The sequence below is a fragment of the Piliocolobus tephrosceles genome, chromosome 7, assembly GCF_002776525.5.
Source record: "Piliocolobus tephrosceles isolate RC106 chromosome 7, ASM277652v3, whole genome shotgun sequence".
NCBI lineage: Eukaryota > Metazoa > Chordata > Mammalia > Primates > Cercopithecidae > Piliocolobus > Piliocolobus tephrosceles.
This window is the reverse complement of record NC_045440.1, coordinates 23642278-23668284: the sequence shown is the minus strand read 5'-3', so window position 1 is coordinate 23668284 and position 26007 is coordinate 23642278. Positions and strand designations below refer to the sequence as shown.

The following is a 26007-nucleotide window of genomic DNA, read 5'->3' as shown; positions in this document are numbered from 1 at the left end:
TTTGCCCATTCAGTATGATATTAGCTGTGGGTTTGTCATAAATAGCTCTTATTATTTTGAGGTACGTTCCATCAATACCGAATTTGTTGAGCGTTTTTAGCATGAAGGGCTGTTGAATTTTGTCAAAAGCCTTTTCTGCATCTATTGAGATAATCATGTGGTTCTTGTCTTTGGTTCTGTTGATATGCTGGATTACGTTGATTGATTTGCGAATGTTGAACCAGCCTTGCATCCCAGGGATGAAGCCCACTTGATCATGGTGGATAAGCTTTTTGATGTGCTGCTGAATCCGGTTTGCCAGTATTTTATTGAGGATTTTTGCATCGATGTTCATCAGGGAGATTGGTCTAAAATTCTCTTTTTTTGTTGTGTCTCTGCCAGGCTTTGGTATCAGGATGATGTTGGCCTCATAAAATGAGTTAGGGAGGATTCCCTCTTTTTCTATTGATTGGAATAGTTTCAGAAGGAATGGTACCAGCTCCTCCTTGTACCTCTGGTAGAATTCAGCTGTGAATCCATCTGGTCCTGGGCTTTTTTTGGTGGGTAGGCTATTAATTGTTGCCTCAATTTCAGAGGCTGCTATTGGTCTATTCAGGGATTCAACTTCTTCCTGGTTTAGTCTTGGAAGAGTGTACGTGTCCAGGAAATTATCCATTTCTTCTAGATTTTCTAGTTGATTTGCGTAGAGGTGTTTATAGTATTCTCTGATGGTAGTTTGTATTTCTGTGGGGTCGGTGGTGATATCCCCTTTATCATTTTTAATTGCGTCTATTTGATTCCTCTCTCTTTTCTTCTTTATTAGCCTTGCTAGCGGTCTGTCAATTTTGTTGATCTTTTCAAAAAACCAACTCCTGGATTCATTGATTTTTTGGAGGGTTTTTTGTGTCTCTATCTCCTTCAGTTCTGCTCTGATCTTAGTTATTTCTTGCCTTCTGCTAGCTTTTGAATGTGTTTGCTCTTGCCTCTCTAGTTCTTTTAATTGTGATGTTAGAGTGTCAATTTTAGATCTTTCCTGCTTTCTCTTGTGGGCACTTAGTGCTATAAATTTCCCTCTACACACTGCTTTAAATGTGTCCCAGAGATTCTGGTATGTTGTATCTTTGTTCTCATTGGATTCAAAGAACATCTTTATTTCTGCTTTCATTTCGTTATGTACCCAGTAGTCATTCAGGAGCAGGTTGTTCAGTTTCCATGTAGTTGAGCGGTTTTGATTGAGTTTCTTAGTCCTGAGTTCTAGTTTGATTGCACTGTGGTCAGAGAGACAGTTTGTTATAATTTCTGTTCTTTTACATTTGCTGAGGAGTGCTTTACTTCCAATTATGTGGTCAATTTTGGAATAAGTGTGATGTGGTGCTGAGAAGAATGTATATTCTGTTGACTTGGGGTGGAGAGTTCTATAGATGTCTATTAGGTCCGCTTGGTGCAGAGATGAGTTCAATTCCTGGATATCCTTGTTAACTTTCTGTCTCGTTGATCTGTCTAATGTTGACAGTGGAGTGTTGAAGTCTCCCATTATTATTGTATGGGAGTCTAAGTCTCTTTGTAAGTCTCTAAGGACTTGCTTTATGAATCTGGGTGCTCCTGTATTAGGTGCATATATATTTAGGATAGTTAGCTCTTCCTGTTGGATTGATCCCTTTACCATTATGTAATGGCCTTCTTTGTCTCTTTTGATCTTTGATGGTTTAAAGTCTGTTTTATCAGAGACTAGGATTGCAACCCCTGCTTTTTTTTTGTTCTCCATTTGCTTGGTAGATCTTCCTCCATCCTTTTATTTTGAGCCTATGTATGTCTCTGCATGTGAGATGGGTCTCCTGAAGACAGCAGACTGATGGGTCTTGACTCTTTATCCAGTTTGCCAGTCTGTGTCTTTTAATTGGAGCATTTAGTCCATTTACATTTAAGGTTAATATTGTTATGTGTGATCTTGATCCTGCCATTATGGTATTAACTGGTTATTTTGCTCATTAGTTGATGCAGTTTCTTCCTAGGCTCGATGGTCTTTACATTTTGGCATGTTTTTGCAGTGGCTGGTACCGGTTGTTCCTTTCCATGTTTAGGGCTTCCTTCAGGGTCTCTTGTAAGGCAGGCCTGGTGGTGACAAAATCTCTAAGCATTTGCTTATCTGTAAAGAATTTTATTTCTCCTTCACTGGTGAAACTTAGTTTGGCTGGATATGAAATTCTGGGTTTAAAATTCTTTTCTTTAAGAACGTTGAATATTGGCCCCCACTCTCTTCTGGCTTGTAGAGTTTCTGCCGAGAGATCTGCTGTCAGTCTGATGGGCTTCCCTTTGTGGGTAACCCGACCTTTCTCTCTGGCTGCCCTTAAGATTTTTTCCTTCATTTCAACTTTGGTGAATCTGGCAATTATGTGTCTTGGAGTTGCTCTTCTGGAGGAGTATCTTTGTGGCGTTCTCTGTATTTCCTGAATTTGAATGTTGGCCTGCCCTGCTAGGTTGGGGAAGTTCTCCTGGATGATATCCTGTAGAGTGTTTTCCAATTTGGTTCCATTTTCCCCCTCACTTTCAGGCACCCCAATCAGACGTAGATTTGGTCTTTTGACATAATCCCATACTTCTTGCAGGCTTTGTTCATTTCTTTTTCTTCTTTTTTCTTTTGGTTTCTCTTCTCGCTTCATTTCATTCATCTGATCCTCAATCGCTGATACTCTTTCTTCCAGTTGATCAAGTCGGTTACTGAAGCTTGTGCATTTGTCACGTATTTCTCGTGTCATGGTTTTCATCTCTGTCATTTCGTTTATGACCTTCTCTGCATTAATTAGTCTAGCTGTCAATTCTTCCACTTTTTTTTCAAGATTTTTAGTTTCTTTGCGCTGGGTACGTAATTCCTCCTTTAGCTCTGAGAGGTTTGATGGACTGAAGCCTTCTTCTCTCATCTCATCAAAATCATTCTCTGACCAGCTTTGATCCGTTGCTGGCGATGGGCTGTGCTCCTTTGCAGGAGGAGATGCGCTCTTATTTTTTGAATTTCCAGCTTTTCTGCCCTGCTTTTTCCCCATCTTTGTGGTTTTATCTGTCACTGGTCTTTGATGATGGTGACGTACTGATGGGGTTTTGATTTAGGTGTCCTTTCTGTTTGATAGGTTTCCTTCTGACTGTCAGGACCCTCCGCTATAGGTCTGTTGGAGATTGCTTGAGGTCCACTCCAGACCCTGTTTGCCTGGGTATCAGCAGCAGAGGTTGCAGAAGATAGAATATTGCTGAACAGCAAGTGCACCTGTCTGATTCTTGCTTTGGAAGCTTCCTCTCAGGGGTGTACTCCACCCTGTGAGGTGTGGGGTGTCAGACTGCCCCTAGTGGGGGATGTCTCCCACTTAGGCTACTCAGGGGTCAGTGACCCACTTGAGCAGGCAGACTGCCCCTTCTCAGATCTCAACCTCCGTGTTGGGAGATCCACTGCTCTCTTCAAAGCTGTCAGACAGAGTCGTTCGCGTTTCACAGGCTTCTGCTCCTTTAGCTGAGCCCTGTCCCCAGAGGCGGAGTCTACAGAGACAGGCAGGTTTCCTTGAGGTGCTGTGAGCTCCACCCAGTTTGAGCTTCCCAGCGGCTTTATTTACCTACTTAAGCCTCAGTGATGGCTGGCGCCCCTCCCCCAGCCTCGCTGCTGCCTTGCGGTTAGATTGCGGCAGACTGCTGTGTTAGCAGGGAGGGAGGCTCCGTGGGCGTGGGACCCTCCCGGCCAGGTGTGGGATATAATCTCAGGTGTGCCGGTGTTACAGCGCAGTATTGGGGTGGGAGTTACCCGATTTTCCAGGTGTTGTGTGTCTCAGTTCCCCTGGCTAGGAAAAGGGACTCCCTTCCCCCTCGCGCTTCCCAGGTGAGGCGATGCCTCGCCCTGCTTCAGCTCTCGCTGGTCGGGCTGCAGCAGCTGACCAGCACCGATTGTCCGGCACTCCCGAGTGAGATGACCCCAGTACCTCAGTTGAAGATGCAGAAATCGCCGGTCTTCTGTGTCGCTCGCGCTGGGAGATGGAGACTGAAGCTGTTCCTATTCGGCCATCTTGCTCCGCCCCCCGATACTTTATTAAGATTGATTTAAGTGGCAATAAAATAAAAGTTGAATTCAGTTTATACCTAGACTGTGCTCCTTTAGTAGTTTTACAGCCTTCAAGGAGACACCTGTTGTACTTTGATTGCCTTGAGAATAGTCCTTGCCAAACAGTATGTGTGGTTTTTTTTCTCTCATCTGGTCACATTTAACTTCAGTAGGGAAGAAATGGAAGATGGCAACATCCTAACTCTCTGAATAAAACAACAAACAGGTCTTGAGTTGTATTTCATCAATTTGTTACTTTGGGTTCCTATGTCATGGGAAAGCCTAATAGAATTAAAATAGTGTTTTTTTTTTTTCCTTCTTCTTCATTTTATTCTGCTCTTTAGAATGGCACTGTCTGATAGAACTACTGAGATGATGGAAATCTGTGCTATTCAATATGGGAACCACTAGCCAGTGTGGCAGTTGAACACTTGAAATGTGGCTAGTGTGACGGAACTGCATTTTAACTTTTAATTTTAATAAACTAAAATTTAAATAGACTCATGAAGCTCGTGGCTTCCACATTGGACAGCATAGCTTTAAAACATGACAGGTGGCCTTTATTTTCATCGGAAGACAACTGACCCACAGAAAAACCAAGTCAATCCTATGGAAGTAGACAACAATTCAAGTTAGTGTATTTTGAATAAGTCATATAAGATCTTAAGCTATAATATTATGTTAATCACAGAAGGATAATACAGGCAGGTGCATTCAACTTGCATCTGTTTTATGGTATGGATGAGAGAGCAGTGAAAGAGATACTGAGGAAGAAAGTTGATGTTAGGGCAAGGAGGGGATATCAGGCAAAAGAAAGCCATATTGAGATACAAGGGCCAGAGGTAAATAAAGGGGAAACGAAAGATTTAGAAAATTATTTGTATAATGGCAACTATGCCAAGAACATTGAATTGGGAAAGAGGTACTTCTTACCCTCCTCTCAGCACCTTCTGACTGCAGAAGTTGTTTTGTATCTGCTTTGGTCAATCTCTTGCTCCTTTGCATGTTTGCTTCTCTCTTCTCTGTCTTTACTCTCTTCATGCTCTTTGCCTTAACACAACCCCAGCTTTGCCGTGTGCAATGCCCTAGGTACTATATTTCTCTTACCTTTTTCCCAGGAATGTGTATAATGCAATTACAGAATTCCTCACTGTGTTGCAGAGGTGAACAATCATAGGAAATATGGGGGACATATTTTTCTCAGGCTTTAATTATTTGTGGCAAGCCTGCTGTGTGTAGGACACTGCGCCTAGTGCTTTGCATTATTTTTTTATTGTGATGAAAGATAGGGCAAAATTTATTATTTTAACCATTTTTTAAATGTGTAATTCATTGACATTGTTTACATTCGTAATGTGTGTAACCATCACCACTGTTTATTTCCAGTACTTGGTCATCATCCCAAACAAATTGTACCCATTAAGAAATAACTCTCCATTCCCATCTATGCCTTGGTAACCTTTATTCTGCTTTCTGTCTCTATGAATTTGCCTGTTTTGGGTACTTTCATGTGAGTGGTATCTTAGAATATTTATCCTTTTCTTATTGGCTTACTTCATTTAGCATACTGTCACAAAGGTTCATCCATGTTGTAACGTGTCAAAATTCATGTCTGTTCTCTTCTCTTCTCCTTTCCTTTCGTTTTCTTTTTTCCTTCCTTTCCTTTCCTTTCCTTTTCCCTTTTCTTTTTCCTTTCCTTTCTCTTTTCCTTTTTTCTTTTCCGTCCCATCATGTCCAGGCTGGAGTACAGTGGTGTGATCTTGGCTCACTGCAGCCTTGACTTGGCAGGCTCAGGTCATCCTCCCACCTTGGCCTCCCAAACAGCTGAGACTACAGGGATGTGCCACCATCTTTGCTACTTTTTGTATTTTTTTTTGTGAAGACCATGTTTCACCACGTTGGCCAGGCAGGTCTCAAAATCCTGGACTCAAGCGATCCACCTGCCTCAGCCTCTCAAAGTGCTGGGATTATAGGCATCAGCCACTGTACCTGGCCTCATTGTTTCTTATTGCTGAATAATATTCAGTTGTATATCTATACCATATTTATACAATTACCTGCTTATAGACACTTGGGTTATGCATTATTTTTAATAATGCACTTGGTTCCACTTACATTTTTCTTGCCTTCAACACTTTCCAAAATGCCCCAGCAACTCTTCTGTCTTTCATCCTTCTAATCCAAGAGAAAAAAGTTTGGAATCTGAGTACTCTGCTTTTGAAAAACTGCACACTCTTTGTTATCAAGCAGCTTTTTCTATGGCCTCCATTTACTTTATTTATTTAACTAGAAACTCTCCACTGTATTCCAGTCACTGGTGGACAGAGGACCAGCCTTAGTGCTCACTTCACATGGCATCTTGACATAATGATCTTGGGACGTCCATGAGCTAGCTGATTGTGCTTCGTGTTTAGCTCTTCACGTACTTCTTTTTCTTTTTTTTGTGGGGGAGACAGAGGCTTGCTCGGTCACACAGGCTAGAGTGCAGTGGTGCAACCTTGGCTCACTGCAACCTTTGCCTCCCGGGTTCAAGCAATTCTCATGCCTCAGCCTCTGGAGTAGCTACAGGCATGTGCCACCACACCTGACTGATTTTTGTATTTTAGTAAAGACAGGGTTTCTCCATTTTGGTCTGGCTGGTCAAACTCCAGGCCTTAAGTGCTCTGCCCGTCTCAGCCTCACAAAGTGCTGGGATTACAGGCATGAACCACTGCGCCTGACCCTCTTCTACTTTTTATTCCTAACTTTCAGAGGTCATAACTGATAATGGTGCAACTGTACAACTCAGCCACTGGGAACCCATAGTTACAGTTAGGACCAGGACACAAAATTCACTTACATGTAGAGATTGTCAGCCCCCCTGCTTAAACAGTTGCATGTATCTTACACATATATCAGAATGCTGGATTCACAGCAGGACAGATCAATTCATTTTTACCCGGCTCTTTGCTCTATTCTTAATGTTAGATGCTAAAATCTGGCTTAGTTAATGAAGAATTAAATAAATGAGGTAGGAAGTTATATTTTCTATGGTAGTTGATGTAGATAATAATATAATAAACAGCACCAGTGGACTCCTATTCTAAGGGTGCACCATTCAAATAAATAAATAATAAAAGGACAGCATAATAGGGACTTACTAGGTCTCAGTCTCTTCGCTAAGCTCTTATGCATGAACTTGTAATAATCTTCTGAAGTAGGTGCTACTATTTTCTTCATTTTTAGTTAAAGCAACAGAAGCATCAATAGGTTGACTCAAGTTGATAGCTAGAAAATGTCAGACTCTAGATTGAAGTGTAGGTCTGTCTGTCTTCACAACTGGAGCGCTATTTAACATACCTTAGGATTGTAGATTGTTTTGGTCAGAGATGATTTCTTATGTTCTAGTTTAGGATTCGACAATTTTAGGCACCAAGTGAATAAATGAGTCATAGAAGAAAAGGGGGCACTGTTAAGAACCTTTTGAAGTCTCCTTTTATATGATACTCTTTTTGGCCCTGTTTTACTGTGATGGTTTGTAACTTGTTGGGATAACATTTACTAAATAAGTTGTTCATATTAATCTGGTGTATTTACAGGTGGTTGCTGTATATGGAACTTTATCTGATTTGCTTTCTGTGGCCAGCAGTAAACTCGGCATAAAAGCCACCAGTGTATATAATGGGAAAGGTGGACTGATTGATGATATTGCTTTGATCAGGTAACCTTCACCTTTTTATAAGCTGTCAACAGTGTGCCTCAACTTCTTGGTGCTATGCTGTTTCCCTTAAGCAGTAGTTTAATCACTGTTAAGAATACAGGATTTTGGCAAGTGGTTACCTAGAATTTGCTCTTTGGAATTTAAATCGTTTGGGCTTAAGCTGTATTGATCAGCTAGAAAACCCTTAGTATACATTTCAGTATACTGATAGTCTTTCTGCATAGTTCATATATGGCTATGAGGAATTTCTTCTTTGTGGTACTAGAGAAGGATCTAATAAGACATGCAGTTTTTAACATTAGAAATCTAATTCATCTCTTCACTTTTATATGCACCTGCTTGTTAATAATTTCCTAAGAAATGCTTTGCATTTTATAAATATTACAAAGGCCAGATTTTGTGAAAACTTTATAAATATGATATAATTCTAAGTAGAGATATCACCAGTGATCCACCATAATTATAGACTTATTTGTTTGTTCTTTAAATATCCCAGGCAGATTCATCTCTTTAAAACAAGTGTGTAGTTCACCTTACTTCATCTTCATGAGGTCAGAGAATTTTGGAGCAGGAAGATGCTTAACAAAGAAAATAGTAAAGGGAACACAAATTAAGTATTGACTATGCCAGTTATGTTATAATTGCTTTGCCTGAGTTATACCATTTGATTGGCAAAGCATGAGTTTTTTAACCAATGTTGTGAAGATAATGATGCTTTAACGTACAATAATATACAAAGTCTCTGTATAAATCCAGATCAAAATGACCTTTCAATATAATATACTGCTTTTGCAGTTAATCAGTTCTAGACCCTTCATTTTACAAATGAGGAAACGAATTACCTGTGAAGCTGAGGACTCACTCAGGTCATACAGCTAGTTGGGTTTTGTTAATGAAAAAAAAAAAAGGATTTTTGTACTAATCTGAAAAAAGTAAATTGGCATGGCGAACAAGTAGGAAATACTATATACTACATTTTAAATCCAAATAAATTGGATAATTTCTGAGTTTTTCAATATGTATCTCTCAGCTTCTTTCAGTTTCTAAGGAAAACTGAGTCACATTGTTGGATGATGATCCTCATCAACCTAACTTTCTCCTTAACAAGCACAAACTCTGCTTCTTAGAAAAATTTAATGTGTCCTGTGATGTCCTATAGGAAATAAAAACTTCTACAATGGAAGGTTATAACTGAAGCCTTCTGAGCTATGAAATATCTGCTTATTCGTTTTGGGTTCACAATACAGTATCTGGTGTAATGGGTTGAGGAAGAGGATGTACACTGATTGTCTAGAACTGTGGGTTATATGCAACCATTTATATTTGGGTGTATGGTGGATCTGTAGTGGGTAAACACTGACAGCAGAGTTACTTCCAGCTATATTTTTCCTAGATTTAATATGACAGTTTATTTCATCTCCAGAGCACACAACAGCTAATGATTTAGGGATAAAAAAATGTAAAGAAGAAAAGAGGAGTTAGCTGTGGCTTTAATCTATCCTTTGAGCATAATTATTCATTCTCAGTTCATAAGAAAGCTGAACTCACATAATTTGTGTAGTGGGATTTTCCCCCCCATTTCAAAAGTACTTTCATGTGCAAGATCTTATTTTTAAATTTAAATTCAAAGACAGTTAAGTTCAGGGAGCTAAACAAAGCATTGGAAACTTAGCTTCTTTGCAGTCTAGATTGATAGCAAAACCTATTGTCTATATAATTCTAAGGAATAGTTCCTATAAGCAACAGATAATTAATGTGATTTTTAGATTTTGATGGTGGCTTTTTAAATTTTGATTTCCCCAGGGATGATGATGTTTTGTTTGTTTGTGAAGGAGAGCCATTTATTGGTAAGTGACTTTAAAAGCCGATTTTATCTGCCAAAAAAAAAAAAAAAAAACAAGATGGAATGGCAATTACTTTAAATGGGGCTATTAAGCTTAAACATAAAAAATGATCTTATGGCTATATTCAGATCTTCACACTTTTTGATTCTACATTGGGTGTATATGTTAAATTTTTTACTATATGTTCATAGTTTATTATGGATGCTTCATCTTTTACATGCCTTTAAAATGCTTTTGAGGTGTACATATTCATTAACTATAACATAGTAAGGTAGTTTTGATTTTAGAAACAATTGTTTCAAAATTTTTTCTTTGATAGTAAATGTCAAAATTTTTCAACATGTTGTATTACATATTTGTGAGTAAATATTGCTTGCATAAGTAGTGTTTGACAGTATTTCACAGTGATCAGATCAGTCAAAAAATAACTTGGTATCAACCACAAACACGGGTGTGCACACACACTACCCTTTGATTTGGAAGAAAGCTTATAGTTGTGTATCTCAAAAGAAAAGGCCAAAAGTCAGATAAAGTATTTGATGTATTTAGATCCATACAGTCAACACTCTGAATATTTAAGTATTTTTTAAAGCATCATACTAATTGCATTTGGTGAGTGGAAGTAGTTCTCAGGATTTATGCACAGGCAATTGTCAACTTAGAAGTAAGTGCATACTCTTGTCTGTCTGTCTCTACCTTAAAACTGTAAGTAAGAACTTTTCCTCATCTTATTTTATCCATTGGCCTAACAGTGATTGGCAGGCAACGATCACTTAATTGGTCCACTGCATACAAACACAATAAAAAATGATCAATTAAGGTTTTTTTTTTTATTGTTAACTGATGGATTTTAAAATATTTGGTATATTTTCATCCTCTGCATTTATTGATGTTCAGATTGTCTTAATTTTTGGCCACTGGAAATCTCTTCAGGTGTTTTTAACAAGCCCTGTTGGATTTTATAGCTTTCTTGTTATCTGGAATAACAGGTGTTCATCTTAAAGCCTTTTCCTGTCTCAGACCTGGATCAACATTTTTCCAACAAGCCTTGATTTTTTTTAGTGGGAGGTGTCTTTCCAAGACAAATCTGGGTGCTAGGGAGGCTCTTTGCTATTGGGTTCATCATTCTTGCTATGCCTTTTGGTGGACAGAATTGAAAATATATAGGTAGAGATAAAATTTGTATATATGTTATAGGATATAAAGTTTACATATCATATATAACAAAATATGGATAGATGAAATAACTCATGGGTTCATACTAATACTTAAAGTTTATATTAAGGATTATAAGGTTTTTACTTTTCCTCTTCTGTTCTTACATCTGTGTTTCCTTTTTCTATATCAATAATACTGACTTTCAGGGACATAGGGACTAATAGAATTATAATGTCACATAATTACTCATTTACTATACCCCATACGGAACACATCTAAAAATGTCAGCGTAACAAACCCAATACTTTCAGTACCAATATAATTACTAAAAACAGTTAAATATTTTTCATATGTTAAATCCTTTCTCCCGTTACTTAAAAATAATTGTATTGTTTCTGCATTGTCAGAACATACAGCCATTGTATACTATACTGTCTCCCTTTATACTCTCATTTAGTTTTGCTTCTTCAAGCGTACAGTTACCTCCATCCTTTTGTTATGTTTCCAGTGGTTATCTGAAACTTGTTCTCTAGTAGATTTCTCTCCAAGAAACTATGAGAACAATAGTCTCTGACATCTTCCAGTGGCAAGATGCCGTTGCCATCCACCATCTTTATATGATTTTGGTATAAAATTATATGTCAACGCTTATTATAAACTTTAGTATGTGTAATTTGTTCTATGTTAATTATACCCCAGTGAAGCTATTGAAAAATCCTTGGTTCACATCATATTTCTTTGAATATCTTAAATATGTTACTGCATTTTATTCTGGCTTGAGGTGTTGGTCTCAAAAAATCTGATCTTTCTTATGTGATTATTTTTCATAGATCACCCAAAGGATATTTCTCTTTCTTTAAAGTACAGTAATTTTAGTAGAATATTTTTGGTGTTCTGAGTTGTTCTGGATTGGTTTTCTCAGTATGTGATGGATCCTTTATATAGTTTCAAGCGTATGTATTTTAAAATTTCAGTACAGTTTTCTTGAAGTTTACGTTTTTATTTTGTTCACTTTGATTTGATTTCCTTCTTTCAGGACTCTATTGTCTGTATGGTGGATCTTTTACACTTGTCTTTTACATTTGAAACTTTCTTTTCCTTTCTTTGTATTTTATTTATTTTTTTGAGACAGGGCCTCACTTCGTCACTCAGGCTGTAGTGCGGTGGTGTGATCTTGGCTCACTGCAGCTTCAACTTCCTGGGTTCAAGTGATTCTCATGCCTCAGCCCCCAACCAGTAGCTGGGACTGCAGATATGTGCCACCATGCTCGGATAATTTTTTTGTATTTTTTATAGAGATGGGGTTTTGGGGTTTTGCCCTGTTGCCCAGGCTGGTCTTGAACTCCTGAGCTCAAGCAATCCACCTGCCTTGGCCTCGCAAAGGATTACAGTTATGAGCCACCATGTGTGGCCGTTTCTTTTTAATTTTTCAAGCTATTCTCTTTTTTACCTTTTCTTTCCCTTAAGTCACTGTCTATTGTGTTTAATCACTCTTGTATTTCTTTTGCTTTAGTCTTTATTTTAAAAATTGTTTTTCTTTTATTTCTAATTCTCTTGGGAGTTCTTGCTACCCATTTCTGAATTTGTAAATCCTGGTTTATATTGTTATTTTATACCTTGTATAAACTTATTTTAGCATGTTTTGGAATATTAGATTATAATTTTAATCTATTTTGTGGGTATTTCTGGCATGTTTTCATTATCTACAAGGACATTATTATTATTTTAACACTTTCGTATTACATTTGATCAATCCTTTTGTATTGCTCATTTTTATGTGAAGTTAGTTTTTCTTAACTTGAAAAGAGGGCTGACAGGACAGTTTTTCTAATTTCATGGCTCTAGAGTTCCCTTTTCTGTTGTTTTTGTGAAGTGTTAAAAACATACAGAACTCATTTTCTGATGTATTCTGGTCTATTAGACCTCTTAACTTTCGTCTGGAGTCCTTTTTTTTTTTAGTCTCTGTTGTCTTTGTTGCATTCAGCTTGGATTATTTTCTCAGCATGTTATCAGTGTGGGGCTTTGTCCATACAATGGAGTTTTGACCATTTGGTTTTGAGAGTTTATTTTTAGCCCTATCAGATCTTACTGCAAAGTACTTGCATCACCCACTTTTGGGGTGATCTCAATCTGTTGTTCTCAGCTGGACTTACTAAGCAGTGAAGTCAGTATCTGTGGATGGCTTTGACATTCATGGGTTCATCATATACCCTGTTGCATCTCTCTGCTTTTTCTTTCACAGGCGCTGAAAGCATGCTGCTCTTATAGCTGTTGGTATTGGTGGGACTACCTTATCACCTAGTGTTGTTTTAGATGCAGTCTGTGGGTTTGGGTATTGCTGTCCTAGTAGCTCTGGTATGCTTTTATTATGTGCGTATTCAGTTTTAAAAATTATGCCATTACCGTCTTCCCAGAATCCCCAATCTTAATATTTGTGTTATTTTCTACATGTCATCTCTAGATCCTCAGACAGATTCTAAGCCTCCTGAGGGATTGTTAGGATTCCACACAGACTGGCTGACATTAAATGTTGGAGGGCGGTACTTTACAACTACACGGTAGGTGTGTGTGTATGTGTGTTAGAGAGAAAGAGAATGCAAAAGGAGCACTGTGTACCATTTGTTCTTCAATTTGCTGATTCCCTAAAAAGATACTCAAATGCTGCTTAAATACACTGTGTGATCTGAAACCATTTTTTATAAGTTTTTCTGTAGAAAAAAGTTAAAACATGGTTCATTCCTGAGAAAGCATAAAAGGCATCACTTCAGTGTTTTAGAACATGCTTTTTAGATATTGAGTAATAGACACACAATATAAGTAAAAATTAACAGTACTGAAATTTGTAGAGGCTACAACTGCTTTTATTAAAGGGCAGAAAAATGTAAGTTTGGAAGATCAAGAATATTATTATGTAATAGTTTGCTAACAGGATAGACAGAGAAGTGTTTAAAGCAAAGGAAACTAAAACAATGTTTAAATCAGAGGAAGTACCAGATTAGAAGGGATCTGATAAATGGCAACTTACTGCACGTTTTTGTTTCCCAGCGTTACTCCTACCAGGTTGTAGCATGCATCTTTTTGAGAGAGCAGCTGGGATCGAGTATACTCTTGACTTAAATATGTTTGTTTATAAAGACAAATGGAGAAATCAATTTTTTTCCCTGAATTCTTAGGAGCACTTTAGTGAATAAAGAACCTGACAGTATGCTGGCCCACATGTTTAAGGACAAAGGTGAGTGTAATACATTGGTTTCACATTTCATCTTACCTGTTTTGTATCTGTGCTGACTTTATAACTCCCGACTTTCTGTACTTACTAATTATGTCACTTTTTAAGAGTAAAAACTTACTGATATATTAAGCAATTTTTTCCTCATACATTTCTGACTTTATTTTTTGTTTATGGGGTACTTTCTCTATCATAATGGTAACACAGGTGTCTGGGGAAATAAGCAAGATCATAGAGGAGCTTTCTTAATTGACCGAAGTCCTGAGTACTTTGAACCCATTTTGAACTACTTGCGTCATGGACAGCTCATTGTAAATGACGGCATTAATTTATTGGGTGAGTTTATGTAGACTTTCAATATAATTATGTAACTACTCACATTTTTGTAAGTTTAAGATTTTAACTTTGTTTCACTCAGTGACAGTATATTTCCATAAAGTAAAAGTATATTTTTTTTTCTATTTTTTAAACTAGATGTTTTCTCATGTATGTGAGTGTTTATAGGTGTAGAAATAAATTTAGGCATGAACAGGTGGTCCTTCAGGTAGGTAGTCTTTGTACATATAGGTAAATATCTAAACCATACACATCAACTTTATATTCTAAACTGATATAGATTCTATATGACAAGTGACTAAACGATTTTGTTGTTTCCTTTTTTAAAAATTGAATTATGAATGTAACTTGGCTCCAAGTTCTGGATATTCTCCACATTATGTGAGAACTAGAGTAGTCAAGAGGGCAAATCATGCCTTGCAATCATAATTCTCAATTAGAGATTTCATTCTACAATTTGCTAACTTAGGGAGACTAACTTGGGGAAATTTCTCTGAGTCATATTGGAAAAATGAGTGTTAAAAGCACTCTCGACCCTATCTACATAACAAGATTTTTGTGAAGGTTAATGGAGGTGATGTAGACGAAAGCCCTTATAAAACACTGGTTGCACATTTGGATGCTAATAGGCCTCTAAGTGACTGAAGTTGATGTGATGTTAGTACTTGAGGAGTGGTAAGCAGTTGGCGATCTTGAGGTCACATGCCTGCCAGCTTCAGCAGATCATTGCCATGTGCAATGTGGACAGATGTAGAGTGCCAGAACCTTGGTTTTTGAAGAAACCTGGGTATCTAAAATTTTATGTGACATGTTTTTATTTTGAAAACATTTACATGCTGAACACATCAGAATCAGCCTAAGGACTGCTAGCTTACAGTTTCTGTAGTGAAATACGAAACACCCACTAACTTCTAGTGTTGCTATAACAAACTTTATATTCCCTTTAACATGTACCTATTGCAAAAAATAAAAAATAAAAAAATACATTATTTGACCCTTTTAGCTAGTTCTATAACTTTGTAACTAAATTGTTGTTGCTTTCTATTTCTCCCATTTTAATTTTTCTTCGGATTATTGATAGCATTTTGTATCCTACTTGCCTAGAAAATAACATCAGAAATATATTTATCCATGCTCTGTCACATATCTGCAAACCAAGCTATTACCAAGATTTGCTAGTTTTTTCTTTTTCATGTTTCTCAACCATTTCTTTTATTTGTGCAAGTATTCAAAAAGCAGAGCTCTCTGCTGGATTCATTTTATAAAGCATTGTTTTTAATTAGTACAGTTTCCATCCAAACTCTTTATATTCCTTACAGATTGCCTGAGTAATTATATGCTTTAAAACAATCTACGGTAATTTCACTAACACCAAAAAGTAGTGAGTGGCAGAGCTGGGATTCAAATCCAGATTTTTTTTTTTTTTTTGAGACAGAGTCTCACTCTGTTACCCAAGCTGTAGTGCAATGACATGATCTCTGCTCACTGCAAACTGTGCCTTCTGGGTTCAAGTGATTCTCCTGCCTCAGCTTCCCGAGTAGCTGGGATTATAGGCACACACCACAATGCCCAGCTAATATTTGTTGTTTTTTTTTTTTTTTAGTAGAAACAGGGTTTCACCATGTGTTGGCCAGGCTGGTCTTGAACTCCTGACCTCAAGTGATCCACCCGCCTCAGCCTCCAAAAGTGCTGGGATTACAGGTGTTGAGCCACCGTGCCCGGCCTGTCTTTTGTATTTCTAAGGCTTCTCTGGATGTTTTAAAGATTTAATTCTAAACCTAGAATTAGAAACGTATCCTGGCTGCATTCCCTAAGAGTTCTGCTTTACTCAGATCTTGGCAAATTGACAGCGTGGCCCACAAGAACCTCTTTTATAATGTGTTGGGTTTCCACCAGGGATATATATCCGACCAGAATGGCATAATCTTTGGATGCCCCTTGAAGGGGAAATGTGGACCCTGTATGCCAGAGTGGTAGCCGGATGCTGTACCTTGGATGACCTTTGTTTTACAATTGTATTATCGACCATAGAGTTTGGTTTTCACAGAAAAGATTGTATTATTCTTCCCAAATAACGGCTTGTGGTTTTCTATATCTACTTACCCTTATTAGCGTGTGTTTGAAGGGAGGGATTATGTCGGATACTTTCTTTGTAATTCCAGAGTTCTAAGTAGTTTTTTACCATGTCAACAGCCAACTGATTGAGGCCTTCTCATTTGAAAGACAATGGAACCCAAATGTATTCCCACACATTCTGATGATGTTTATTAACAGATTAGAATAAGTAAACATACCAAGTCATGTAAAGGATGTACATTGTTTTTTACCAAGTTAGAGTAAATGATAAATGAAACCTCTTTTAGTATTTACCAATATTTTTAAAATTTATTCTCCTATAAGAATGATTTCTGAATTATACTTTTGTGTACTTTTTAAACTTTTATTCATTTCCATCATTTTCTGATTCAATATGTAAAAGATACTTGTGGCAAACCTGTTCAGATCTGCTCCACTTAAAAAGCCAATTAAATGTTAAGATTATGTGAACTAATGGTATTTTACTAAATTTAAAATGACTGTAATACATTCACTAAATTAGTTGTTTCAGAATCATTTTTGTTCTGATAGGTGTGTTAGAAGAAGCAAGGTTTTTTGGTATTGACTCATTGATTGAACACCTAGAAGTGGCAATAAAGGTAAGCCTGTTTTTATATTAGCCACTGTTATATATATTGTAGCTATCTCCCAAAAGACTCCACTGATTTCTTAATATCTTTTTCAAGAATTCTCAACCACCGGAGGATCATTCACCAATATCCCGAAAGGAATTTGTCCGATTTTTGCTAGCAACTCCAACCAAGTCAGAACTGCGATGCCAGGTAATTAACATGAATTTTACATGAATTACATGAATTATTTCTATCAGCAAAATAAAATTTTACATTGTTCTAGTGTTTTGGGGTTATTTTGCTTTATTTTTCTTTTATGTGCAAGATCTAATTTAATTATGGGTCATAGCATTGATTTAGTTCTGAAATGGTTAACCAAAAAGAGATGCAATAATAGCCTTTTTAAATTGTCTAATTGTACCTCATGCAGCAGTTTATGAATAATGCGTGGAAATTGCAGCAGTTTTTTAAAAGTCAGTATTTGTACATTTGCAATATATGGTCCGATCAGTGGCAGGTACTTTACTTATGTGTACTGTAGCATTTCAGATTTTAAAGACCACAGTATTCATTTTTGCCTGATAAACTGTTTTGAATTATTGAATTAATAAAATAATATAAATTTAATTAGGTTTAAATACTTATTAGCAGGTATAGGACTAACAGGGATACCTCTTTAGAAACTTCTACACATAAATGAATTATAGCCAGGCTATATTCTAATGTATATGTTGACAGAGTTTCTTTTATGAGGAACCTATTTAAGGACACTTCTTTCATGTATCTAAGTCCATTTTGATCATGTTTTGTAATAAACTCCAAGTAACTGAACTGCCAATTGCTTCTAAAAAAAACTTGGTGGTTAGCTATAGTAATTAAATGTAATACAAACAGACGATTTAATTATGGTGACAATTTGTGCTTTTTTATTTCAGGGTTTGAACTTCAGTGGTGCTGATCTTTCTCGTTTGGACCTTCGATACATTAATTTCAAAATGGCCAATTTAAGCCGCTGCAATCTTGCACATGCAAATCTTTGCTGTGCAAATCTTGAACGAGCTGATCTTTCTGGATCAGTTCTTGACGTAAGTATCATTTTAGGCTACAAGAGAAAATTAAATGTTTAGTCTATTGAACAGTCTCAAAGAGCCTTTGAGACAGGAATTATAACTGTCTTATGGGAGCTTTTACTTGAAAACAGATAATTTATTATGTAGATGTAAGACTAAAGGGTCTGAAAGTGAAATGAATTTGGTTTTACAGGTTTGATATCCTTTATTAAACATAGACCTGAAAGGTTTAGCAACTAAAAAGAAATTAAATCTTGGAATTAGTTCCTGATCTCCTCAATATACTGTACTTTGTCAGGACTCGTATTTTCAGCAAATTATAAAGGTAAAAGTGAAAGGAACCTTGAAATCTGTTCAACCTCATTTCTGGAATGGGAAAATGTTATTGCTCAAGAATTATTTGATAGATATTTTGAAATAAATATGGTATGCATCAGTTTGTGGAAGTTAACATCTCAGTGGCTTTTTCCCCCTCTATATATGTGTATATTTATATGTAATGTATATGTATGTATTTATAACAGTTACCTGTGTTTAGTTGAAGTTAGAGGGTAGATGCAGACCAACAATGAAATCTATTAATTTTTAACAACTTTTAAGTTCCTTACCACCAAGGCCCATGTCTGTATGTCTTTTGAATTAATACCATCTTGCTTTTGGTAGTCATTTATTGAATTATTGTAATTTGGGTTTTACTCATTAGCTGCAGCTTATTTCTCCATGAAGCCGTGTATCAGAGCTAGTAACAAAATCTACCAAATATGCATTTTAGTTACTTTCACTGTTCTTATTCTGTCTTATCATGAAGGGTCAGGTTAGTAACAAAACAGGAAAAAGACTAACATCAAAAAAAAGTTTGAAGGCCCTAGTCTTTAAATAGTGGAATGTCGAAAGGCATCTTTGTTTGTGTTAAGCACTAAAAAAAAAAAGTTTGTCAAAAACTCTTTGAGATAAATGAACATAATTTAAAACTCTTGGCTGGGTGAAGTGGGTCAAGCCTGTAAACCAAGCACTTTGGGAGGCAGAGGAAGGTAGATCACTTGAGGTCAAGACCAGCCTAGCCAACATGGTGAAAACCCATCTCTACTAAAAATGCAAAAATTAGCCAGGCATGGTGGTGCATGCCTGTAATCCAAGCTACTCAGGAGGCTGAGGCACGAGAATCACCTGAACTTAGGAAGCAGAGGTTGCAGTGAGCTGAGATAGCACCATTGCACTCCATCCTGGGTGACGGAGTGAGGCTTTGTCTCAAACAAAACAAAACAAAAAAGCCTTAAAACATATGTTTTCTACCATTTTACTCTCTGCCTTGCATTATGCATTGTGATGTGCCTGCTCAGGGTTGATAATGTTTAGCCATGGTTGGTGCAGAAAGACCCAAAAAGCATCGTGTTAGTGTTTTGTAGCTAAATAATGCCTTTAAATGCTGGCATTCGTGTTCTGACCTCTGACTTGAAGGCAGTAGTAGCATCTTAGAATACCAATAATTTCACTTAGAACATTAAGATTCCCATAGTAATAAGAAAATCCATACCCCTAACAAGTGTATGCCTTCCTTACCCATACATTTTGACTATTTCATTGTCATGCATAGGTGTGTTTATAAAAATAGAGATAGAGACGTCATAGTTCTGACTCTCCCAACTTCTTTATCTAAACCATTATGTTTCATGGAAAATGAGCATGCTATTGCATGCATTTATTTTTTAAAAAACAGTTCTTTAAAAAAAAAATTTCTTTCAAATGTTCCCATTTCTTACTGCATTTAATTAGAAAAGCCTTTATTGTAAACATAAAATAATTGATTATGAGTGTGTTGAGTTGAGCCTTTTCCCCTTTTCTATTTTTTCTTTTACTGTTTGAGCTAATTTGAACAAAATTATGAACCTTACCACCAGGACTTTTCTCTTTTCTTTGCAGTGTGCAAATCTCCAGGGAGTCAAGATGCTCTGTTCTAATGCAGAAGGAGCATCCCTGAAACTGTGTAATTTTGAGGATCCTTCTGGTCTTAAAGCCAATTTAGAAGGTGAGATCCTTTCTGTAAATACCTATTCTATGGAGGAAGCAGACTGTAAAGGAAAAAGCCCTGGAAAATAATTGTTAAGGGTGAAACAGGATAACTGTAGGGAAAAGGTTTCTTCTGTCATCATATTTGGAGAACTTCCAAAGCAGTAAGATACCTCCATTTGGTTTCAGTCAAATGCTAATCAAAACTGAGGACTCAGAAAAAATAAAGCCTCAAATATTTAATAAGGTTTTAATTGGAAAATTAAATATCAACATCTTAAACTTTCAAATGGAATAAAATATTCTTACACTGACCAAAAGGAAAAATTTCTTTTGCATAAAACCAGGGAGTTTATAAAAATCATTTTAAGATTTAATTTATTGTTTCTTAATTTGTTATTGTTTTATCTGTGACTGATCACTTTGTTTACTTGTATATTTAGGAGACTACTTAACTCCCTTATCATAAACCTGTAGAGGCATATTATGAAAGTGCTAACCATCATAAGACAGAACTAAATTTCTTCCCTCAAAAGTATCGATGAAACCCTTCTTTCATCAGTGAACTGTTTATATATATATAAGTTCGTTGAGAGACAAGATTTTAGATTCATTTCCAGAAGTCAAAAGAGGCTGTCATTATTGACCTCCATTAAGTCATCTTGCAGTTTTGTTGGAGGTAGATAACTATATTTTTAAGTTAAACTACTCCCAGAATGTGTTCACTGTAGGTGCTAATCTGAAAGGTGTGGATATGGAAGGAAGTCAGATGACAGGAATTAACCTGAGAGTGGCTACCTTAAAAAATGCAAAGTTGAAGAACTGTAACCTCAGAGGAGCAACTCTGGCAGGAACTGATTTAGAGGTGAGTTCACCAACATTTTAAGAGTTTTTATTACTCTAGACTTACTAAGCATCTCATGCAAAATGTATTGAAATCAAAACAAAGTAGTTGGTTGGTAAAACTGGATTGGAAGGCTCATCTGACATTCAGACTAAGTTGATTTCATTTCTCTCCTTTTCCTTAAGTTTTTCTCAAGTAAATAAGTTTGATAGATGCATTATCTAATGTATTGCATTTTCCATAAATTTTAATTCCAAACAGAATTAAATGGGCTAGATTACTTCTTAAACTACTTGCGAAATTTAAATGATATCCAGGTTTGAAATCAGGTTCAGGAAGTCTATTTAAAATTGGAACCATATGTTTTTTGGTTTTCAGCCTGAGATTATAATTTTGCCTAGTCATCTTTTTCAAAGAATTGTATTCGTATGTCTTCTTAATTTGCCAGTTTAGCTAGCAGACTTGATAGCTGTTGATAGGTCTACATCAGCACCATCCAATAGCACTTTGTGCAGGAGGGACATGTTCTATGTCGGTGCTCTTCCGTATAGTAGCTACCAGCCATATACAGTTGTTGAGCACTTGAGATGTGGCTAGTGCAGATGAGAAATTGATTTTTAAATTTTATTTAATTTTAATTCATTTAAGTAGCCACATGTGGCTGGTAGCTATGAAATCTGGTGTAAATTGGATAGCAGAGAACAGTATGTCAAAATTTAGCTTGCTGTTAATTTTTTTTCTTAATATTTTTGCCTAGATCTCTTGATAGCTCTCAGTAGCAGAGTAGCAGACCCCTTTCAACTTCAAGGCAAAAAGAATTGGCCTAAGATTATAATCCTATCACAAGCACAGTTATTTATTATTTATTACATTACTTTCACCTAAGATTATATTATTTGCCTTGGTTTTAGTTACTGTGTACTCAGAGTGGCTTAGCAGCAAAAGCCTCCCTCTGTCTAACTGATTGCAAAGACTGATCAGGTTGACTATTGAGGGGTGAGCTGCTGACATTTGTTCTCCTAAGAGGTTACATTTAGTCACCCTTCTCTCTAACTATAGTCCCGTACCGTATCCAGGGACTTAACTGGAATCTCTATCTTAACTGAGCTCCGTGATCTCAAGAGAAATTAAGAAACAGCTTCAAATTGCGGTGGTTACACTATTCTGTACATCTGTCAAAACTCATTGTATTATATACATACCTTTGGGGCTTTAAAAAGAAAGGCAGTTCCTTGCTGTAAAAATACTAGGGCTAGGGAATGGAAAAAGGTATTACACAATTTGATTAAGTAAAATCTTTTCAGATTAAAAAAATAATAGTCTTCCCCCCATCTCATTCCTTTTGTTGTTGTTGTTCTTGGATCATAGTAAAATTGTTTTGATAATATTTATTACCTTGGGCTGGGCGCAGTAGCTCATGCCTGTAATCCCAGCACTTTGGGAGGCCAAGGTGGGTGAATCACTTGAGGTCAGGAGTTTGAGACCAGCCTGGCCAACATGGTGAAACCCCGTCTCTAGTAAAAATACAAAAAATTAGCTGAGTGTGGTGGTGAGTGCCTGTAATCCCAGCTACTCGGGAAGCTGAGGCAGGAGACTCGCTTGAATCCTGGAGTTGGAGGTTGCAGTGAGCCGAGATTGCACTCTGGCCTGGGCAACAAGAGCAAAACTCTGTTTCCAAAAAAAAAAAATGTTGTGTGTGTGTGTATATATATATATTTACTTATTTATTATGTTGGAATCCATTCTGTATTTTAAATCAATGGTCCCCAACCTTTTTGGCACCAGGCACTGATTTTGTGGAAGACAGTATTTTCACAGACCAGGGTCGGGGGTGGTTTTGGGATGATTCAAGTGCGTTACATTTATTGTGCACTTTATTTCTACTAGTATTACATTGTAATATATAATGAAATAATTATATAACTCACCATAATGTAGAATCAGTGGGAGCCCTGAGTTTGTTTTCTTGCAAGTAGACATTCGCATCTGGGGATGTTGGAGACAGTGAGAGATCATCAGGCATTAGATTTTCATAAGGAGTACACAACCTGGATTCCTCACATGTGCAGTTCACAATAGGTTTCACTCTCCCATGCGAATCTAATGCCCCTGCTGATCTGACAGGTGGAGCTCAGGCTATAACTTGAGCCATACAGGGAGTGGCTGTAAATACAGATGAAGCTTCATCTACTGGTGACCTGCTATGTGGCCTGATTCTTAACAGGTCATGGACCAGTGTCAGTCTGTGGCCCACGGGTTGGGGACCCCTGTTTTCAGTGTCTCATTATAAAATATGCAAGAACAAAGGACATGCTTCCTCTTTAACCTTGGTTTATACATATACAGCCTGAACATTAACTAGAGGTAACAAATACAGATACAAGAACATCTTAATTTAGGGTGGTGTATCATCAGTTTTCTGGAAATTAAATGAGTTTTATTGTATAGGAACATTTTCCTAATCTGCCCCAGAAATCGTTTTGAGCAGAAACAGATAAGGCCTGAAATCTCCATATATGAATTATGTGAATATTGTTTTCATCTTGCAGAATTGTGATCTGTCTGGGTGTGATCTTCAAGAAGCCAACCTGAGAGGGTCCAACGTGAAGGGAGCTATATTTGAAGAGATGCTGACACCACTACACATGTCACAAAGTGTCAGATGAGAATTTTAGGGGCTGGAGGAAGATATACAAGATGAAAATGTTTTCCTTATCACTTTTCTTTCTCCACCCACTCAGTTGTCTAGAAGAAATAACACTGTAAGGAAATTAAAAAAAAAACATTTAGAGGATTATGCTTGTTCTGAGCGGTGCATAAGGGAAAAAACTGACTTTTTTTCCATTTTCTGATTTTTAACAGAAAAGCACTCATTTAATAGATGTAGGGAAACTAGATATTGCTGCCTTTTGAACGGGGTAGGGGGGTTTACCTGGTTTTATGACCAGGAATAGTATCTATTGTATTTGCTTTTAAATAGGCATGATGTGGAAATACCATCTTGGTTTGAGATGCATTTGAGGATTTTAATTTATGGAAAGCACAACATATGCAATTATATTTATTGAATACCTAGATGCAGTATGGATATTTAAATTGTTAAAACTTTATGAAAACTTGGAAAAGGTTGTTCAGGTTTATAAATAGCTTTAGTGATGCCTCCTCTCTTTAAATACCTGTCACACCATATGAATATGGTGAGATCAGACTCCCTAAGACTCTTTTCAGGTTCATTTTTATAATGTTTACTTTTTAGGACAAAACAGTAGCTAAATTAAAGTAATACCCAGTTCTTACTGATTGAGACAGAGTGGAAAGAAAGACATCGTTGTACATCACTGTCATTCCAAAGGTACAGTGGGACTCTGGATGGAGGAAGAACTTACCTATCACTACAACACTTATAGGTGAGAATTTCTCAGAATTTCATTCTAGGCAAGTTCCATTCAACACCAGACCAAGCAATTCTATCTATTTACACTGTTAGCCTAGTTTTCTCATACAATCATCACAAGGATAGGAAGACACTTGAAAACCAAAAAACCAAGGTGCATCATTAATATTCATTTAATTCAAATACCGAATAGTTTACATAGGGCCAGCTTAGAAATAGATACTAAATCCAGAGCTACTGCAATCAAAGCATATATGAATGAAGATGGTAGAGTTGCCTGCTAAAAGGCAATGTAATATAATTGCAGCTAGAACCCTACAGTGGGGAATGAGGAATTTTAAACACGCATTTGATAACAGCCACCAAAAAATATATGTAAAGTAAAAATAAAGGCATTTGGCTGGTCCAAGGTGTAATACCAATCAGTCAGCACCTGCGATTCTTCTAATTATATATATATGTTCTAAACAAATTCTAGCCCAATTTTCTTGAGTCATTATCTCTCTGCAGCAGCAGAGGAAGGGCCTGTACCTCCCTACCAATGACCTGGTGTCCTTATTTCTACCCCAAGAGCAGGGATATTAGCTGTGTCCAAATGGGTTCTGAATTCTACAGACTCATCAACATGAGGCAAGGAATCATTGAAAACCACCTGTGTCTCCTTTGGGAGAATGACATATCTTTAGTATTTACGTAGCTTATTCTTGTATATCTACATATGCAAAGCTTTCCTTAACAGTAAAGGGTACATATGCATAGTGGGAGGAGATCAGACCTTTACAGGTGAAGGAAAGCAACTTCAGAAATGAATTATTTTCTTTGCTTTATTATTTTTACCAAGACAGAGAAGTATTGTATTGAGAGATAATCTATTTTCATAATCAATATGTGCCTAAATTATATTTAAATCATTTCACTCTGTACTATATTTTCAGGAATTATAGAATGTGTTATTCATTCACTTAAAGGTACCTCTGTAGAAATAACCTAAAACTGCAGAAGGATCTGAAAGATCTAAACATGGTGTGCTTAGAAACTGCAGATTTTAGATCTAATGGATACTGCATTAATAAATGATATAAAGTGTTGAAAAGGAGTTTCTTCTCTTCCTTTTGAAAATCATCACTTTCCGTATTTTACTTACATTTCTTCAATATGTGTTGACAACCAGCCCTGTGGTTCTGGGTAGCAAAGGAAATACAGTATAACTTAATTTGTTGTGGATTAGTCTTTTTGAAAGTACCATTAAAGTAAATTTATTTCTTTAAACATGATTATTTTTATCATTCTTTAAAAAATATACCATGCTAACAACACAAACCTTATGAATTCTGAACAAAAGAAAAGACTGCCTCCCCAATAATTCATTTAATTTGTTTGTGTTAAATTCATCACTCTTTAGGTGATGACTATTACCAGTTAGCTTTATTAGGCTGGATAAATAGTATGCCCCAAAACATTTTTTGCCTGATAACTAGGATAGAGAATTTTAAGGAGGCAGGAAACCGTCAAAATAGTAAAACTTCCATTAACCCTAGAGAGGAAGCATGTCTGTACACATAGGTAAAAATACAGTTGTTGGGATGACAGGAAAAAGGTTTTAAATGTAAACTGGCTAGATTATCTGCATTAATAAAATTTGGTACTTAAGTAACTGCCTAAGCAATACTATCTATTGTAGTCTAGTTCTTTCAACTAC

General features: G+C 36.6%; 1 protein-coding gene across 2 annotated transcripts in view; it reads left to right on the top strand.

The window, feature by feature from the left end:
• The window catches only part of KCTD9 (potassium channel tetramerization domain containing 9), a 38923-nt gene extending 13346 nt beyond the window's left edge, over positions 1-25577 (top strand). For both annotated transcript variants that reach the window (XM_023216758.2, XM_023216759.2), the window contains exons 2-12: positions 7636-7757; positions 9561-9604; positions 13221-13317; positions 13933-13991; positions 14196-14324; positions 16953-17020; positions 17108-17203; positions 17929-18078; positions 19984-20089; positions 20802-20935; positions 23464-25577. In XM_023216758.2, coding sequence (XP_023072526.1) covers positions 7636-7757; positions 9561-9604; positions 13221-13317; positions 13933-13991; positions 14196-14324; positions 16953-17020; positions 17108-17203; positions 17929-18078; positions 19984-20089; positions 20802-20935; positions 23464-23580 — 1122 coding nt within the window. In that variant the 3' untranslated portion in view covers positions 23581-25577. The remainder of the gene's footprint in view (positions 1-7635; positions 7758-9560; positions 9605-13220; positions 13318-13932; positions 13992-14195; positions 14325-16952; positions 17021-17107; positions 17204-17928; positions 18079-19983; positions 20090-20801; positions 20936-23463) is intronic.
• The last annotated feature ends 430 nt before the right edge of the window (positions 25578-26007 follow it).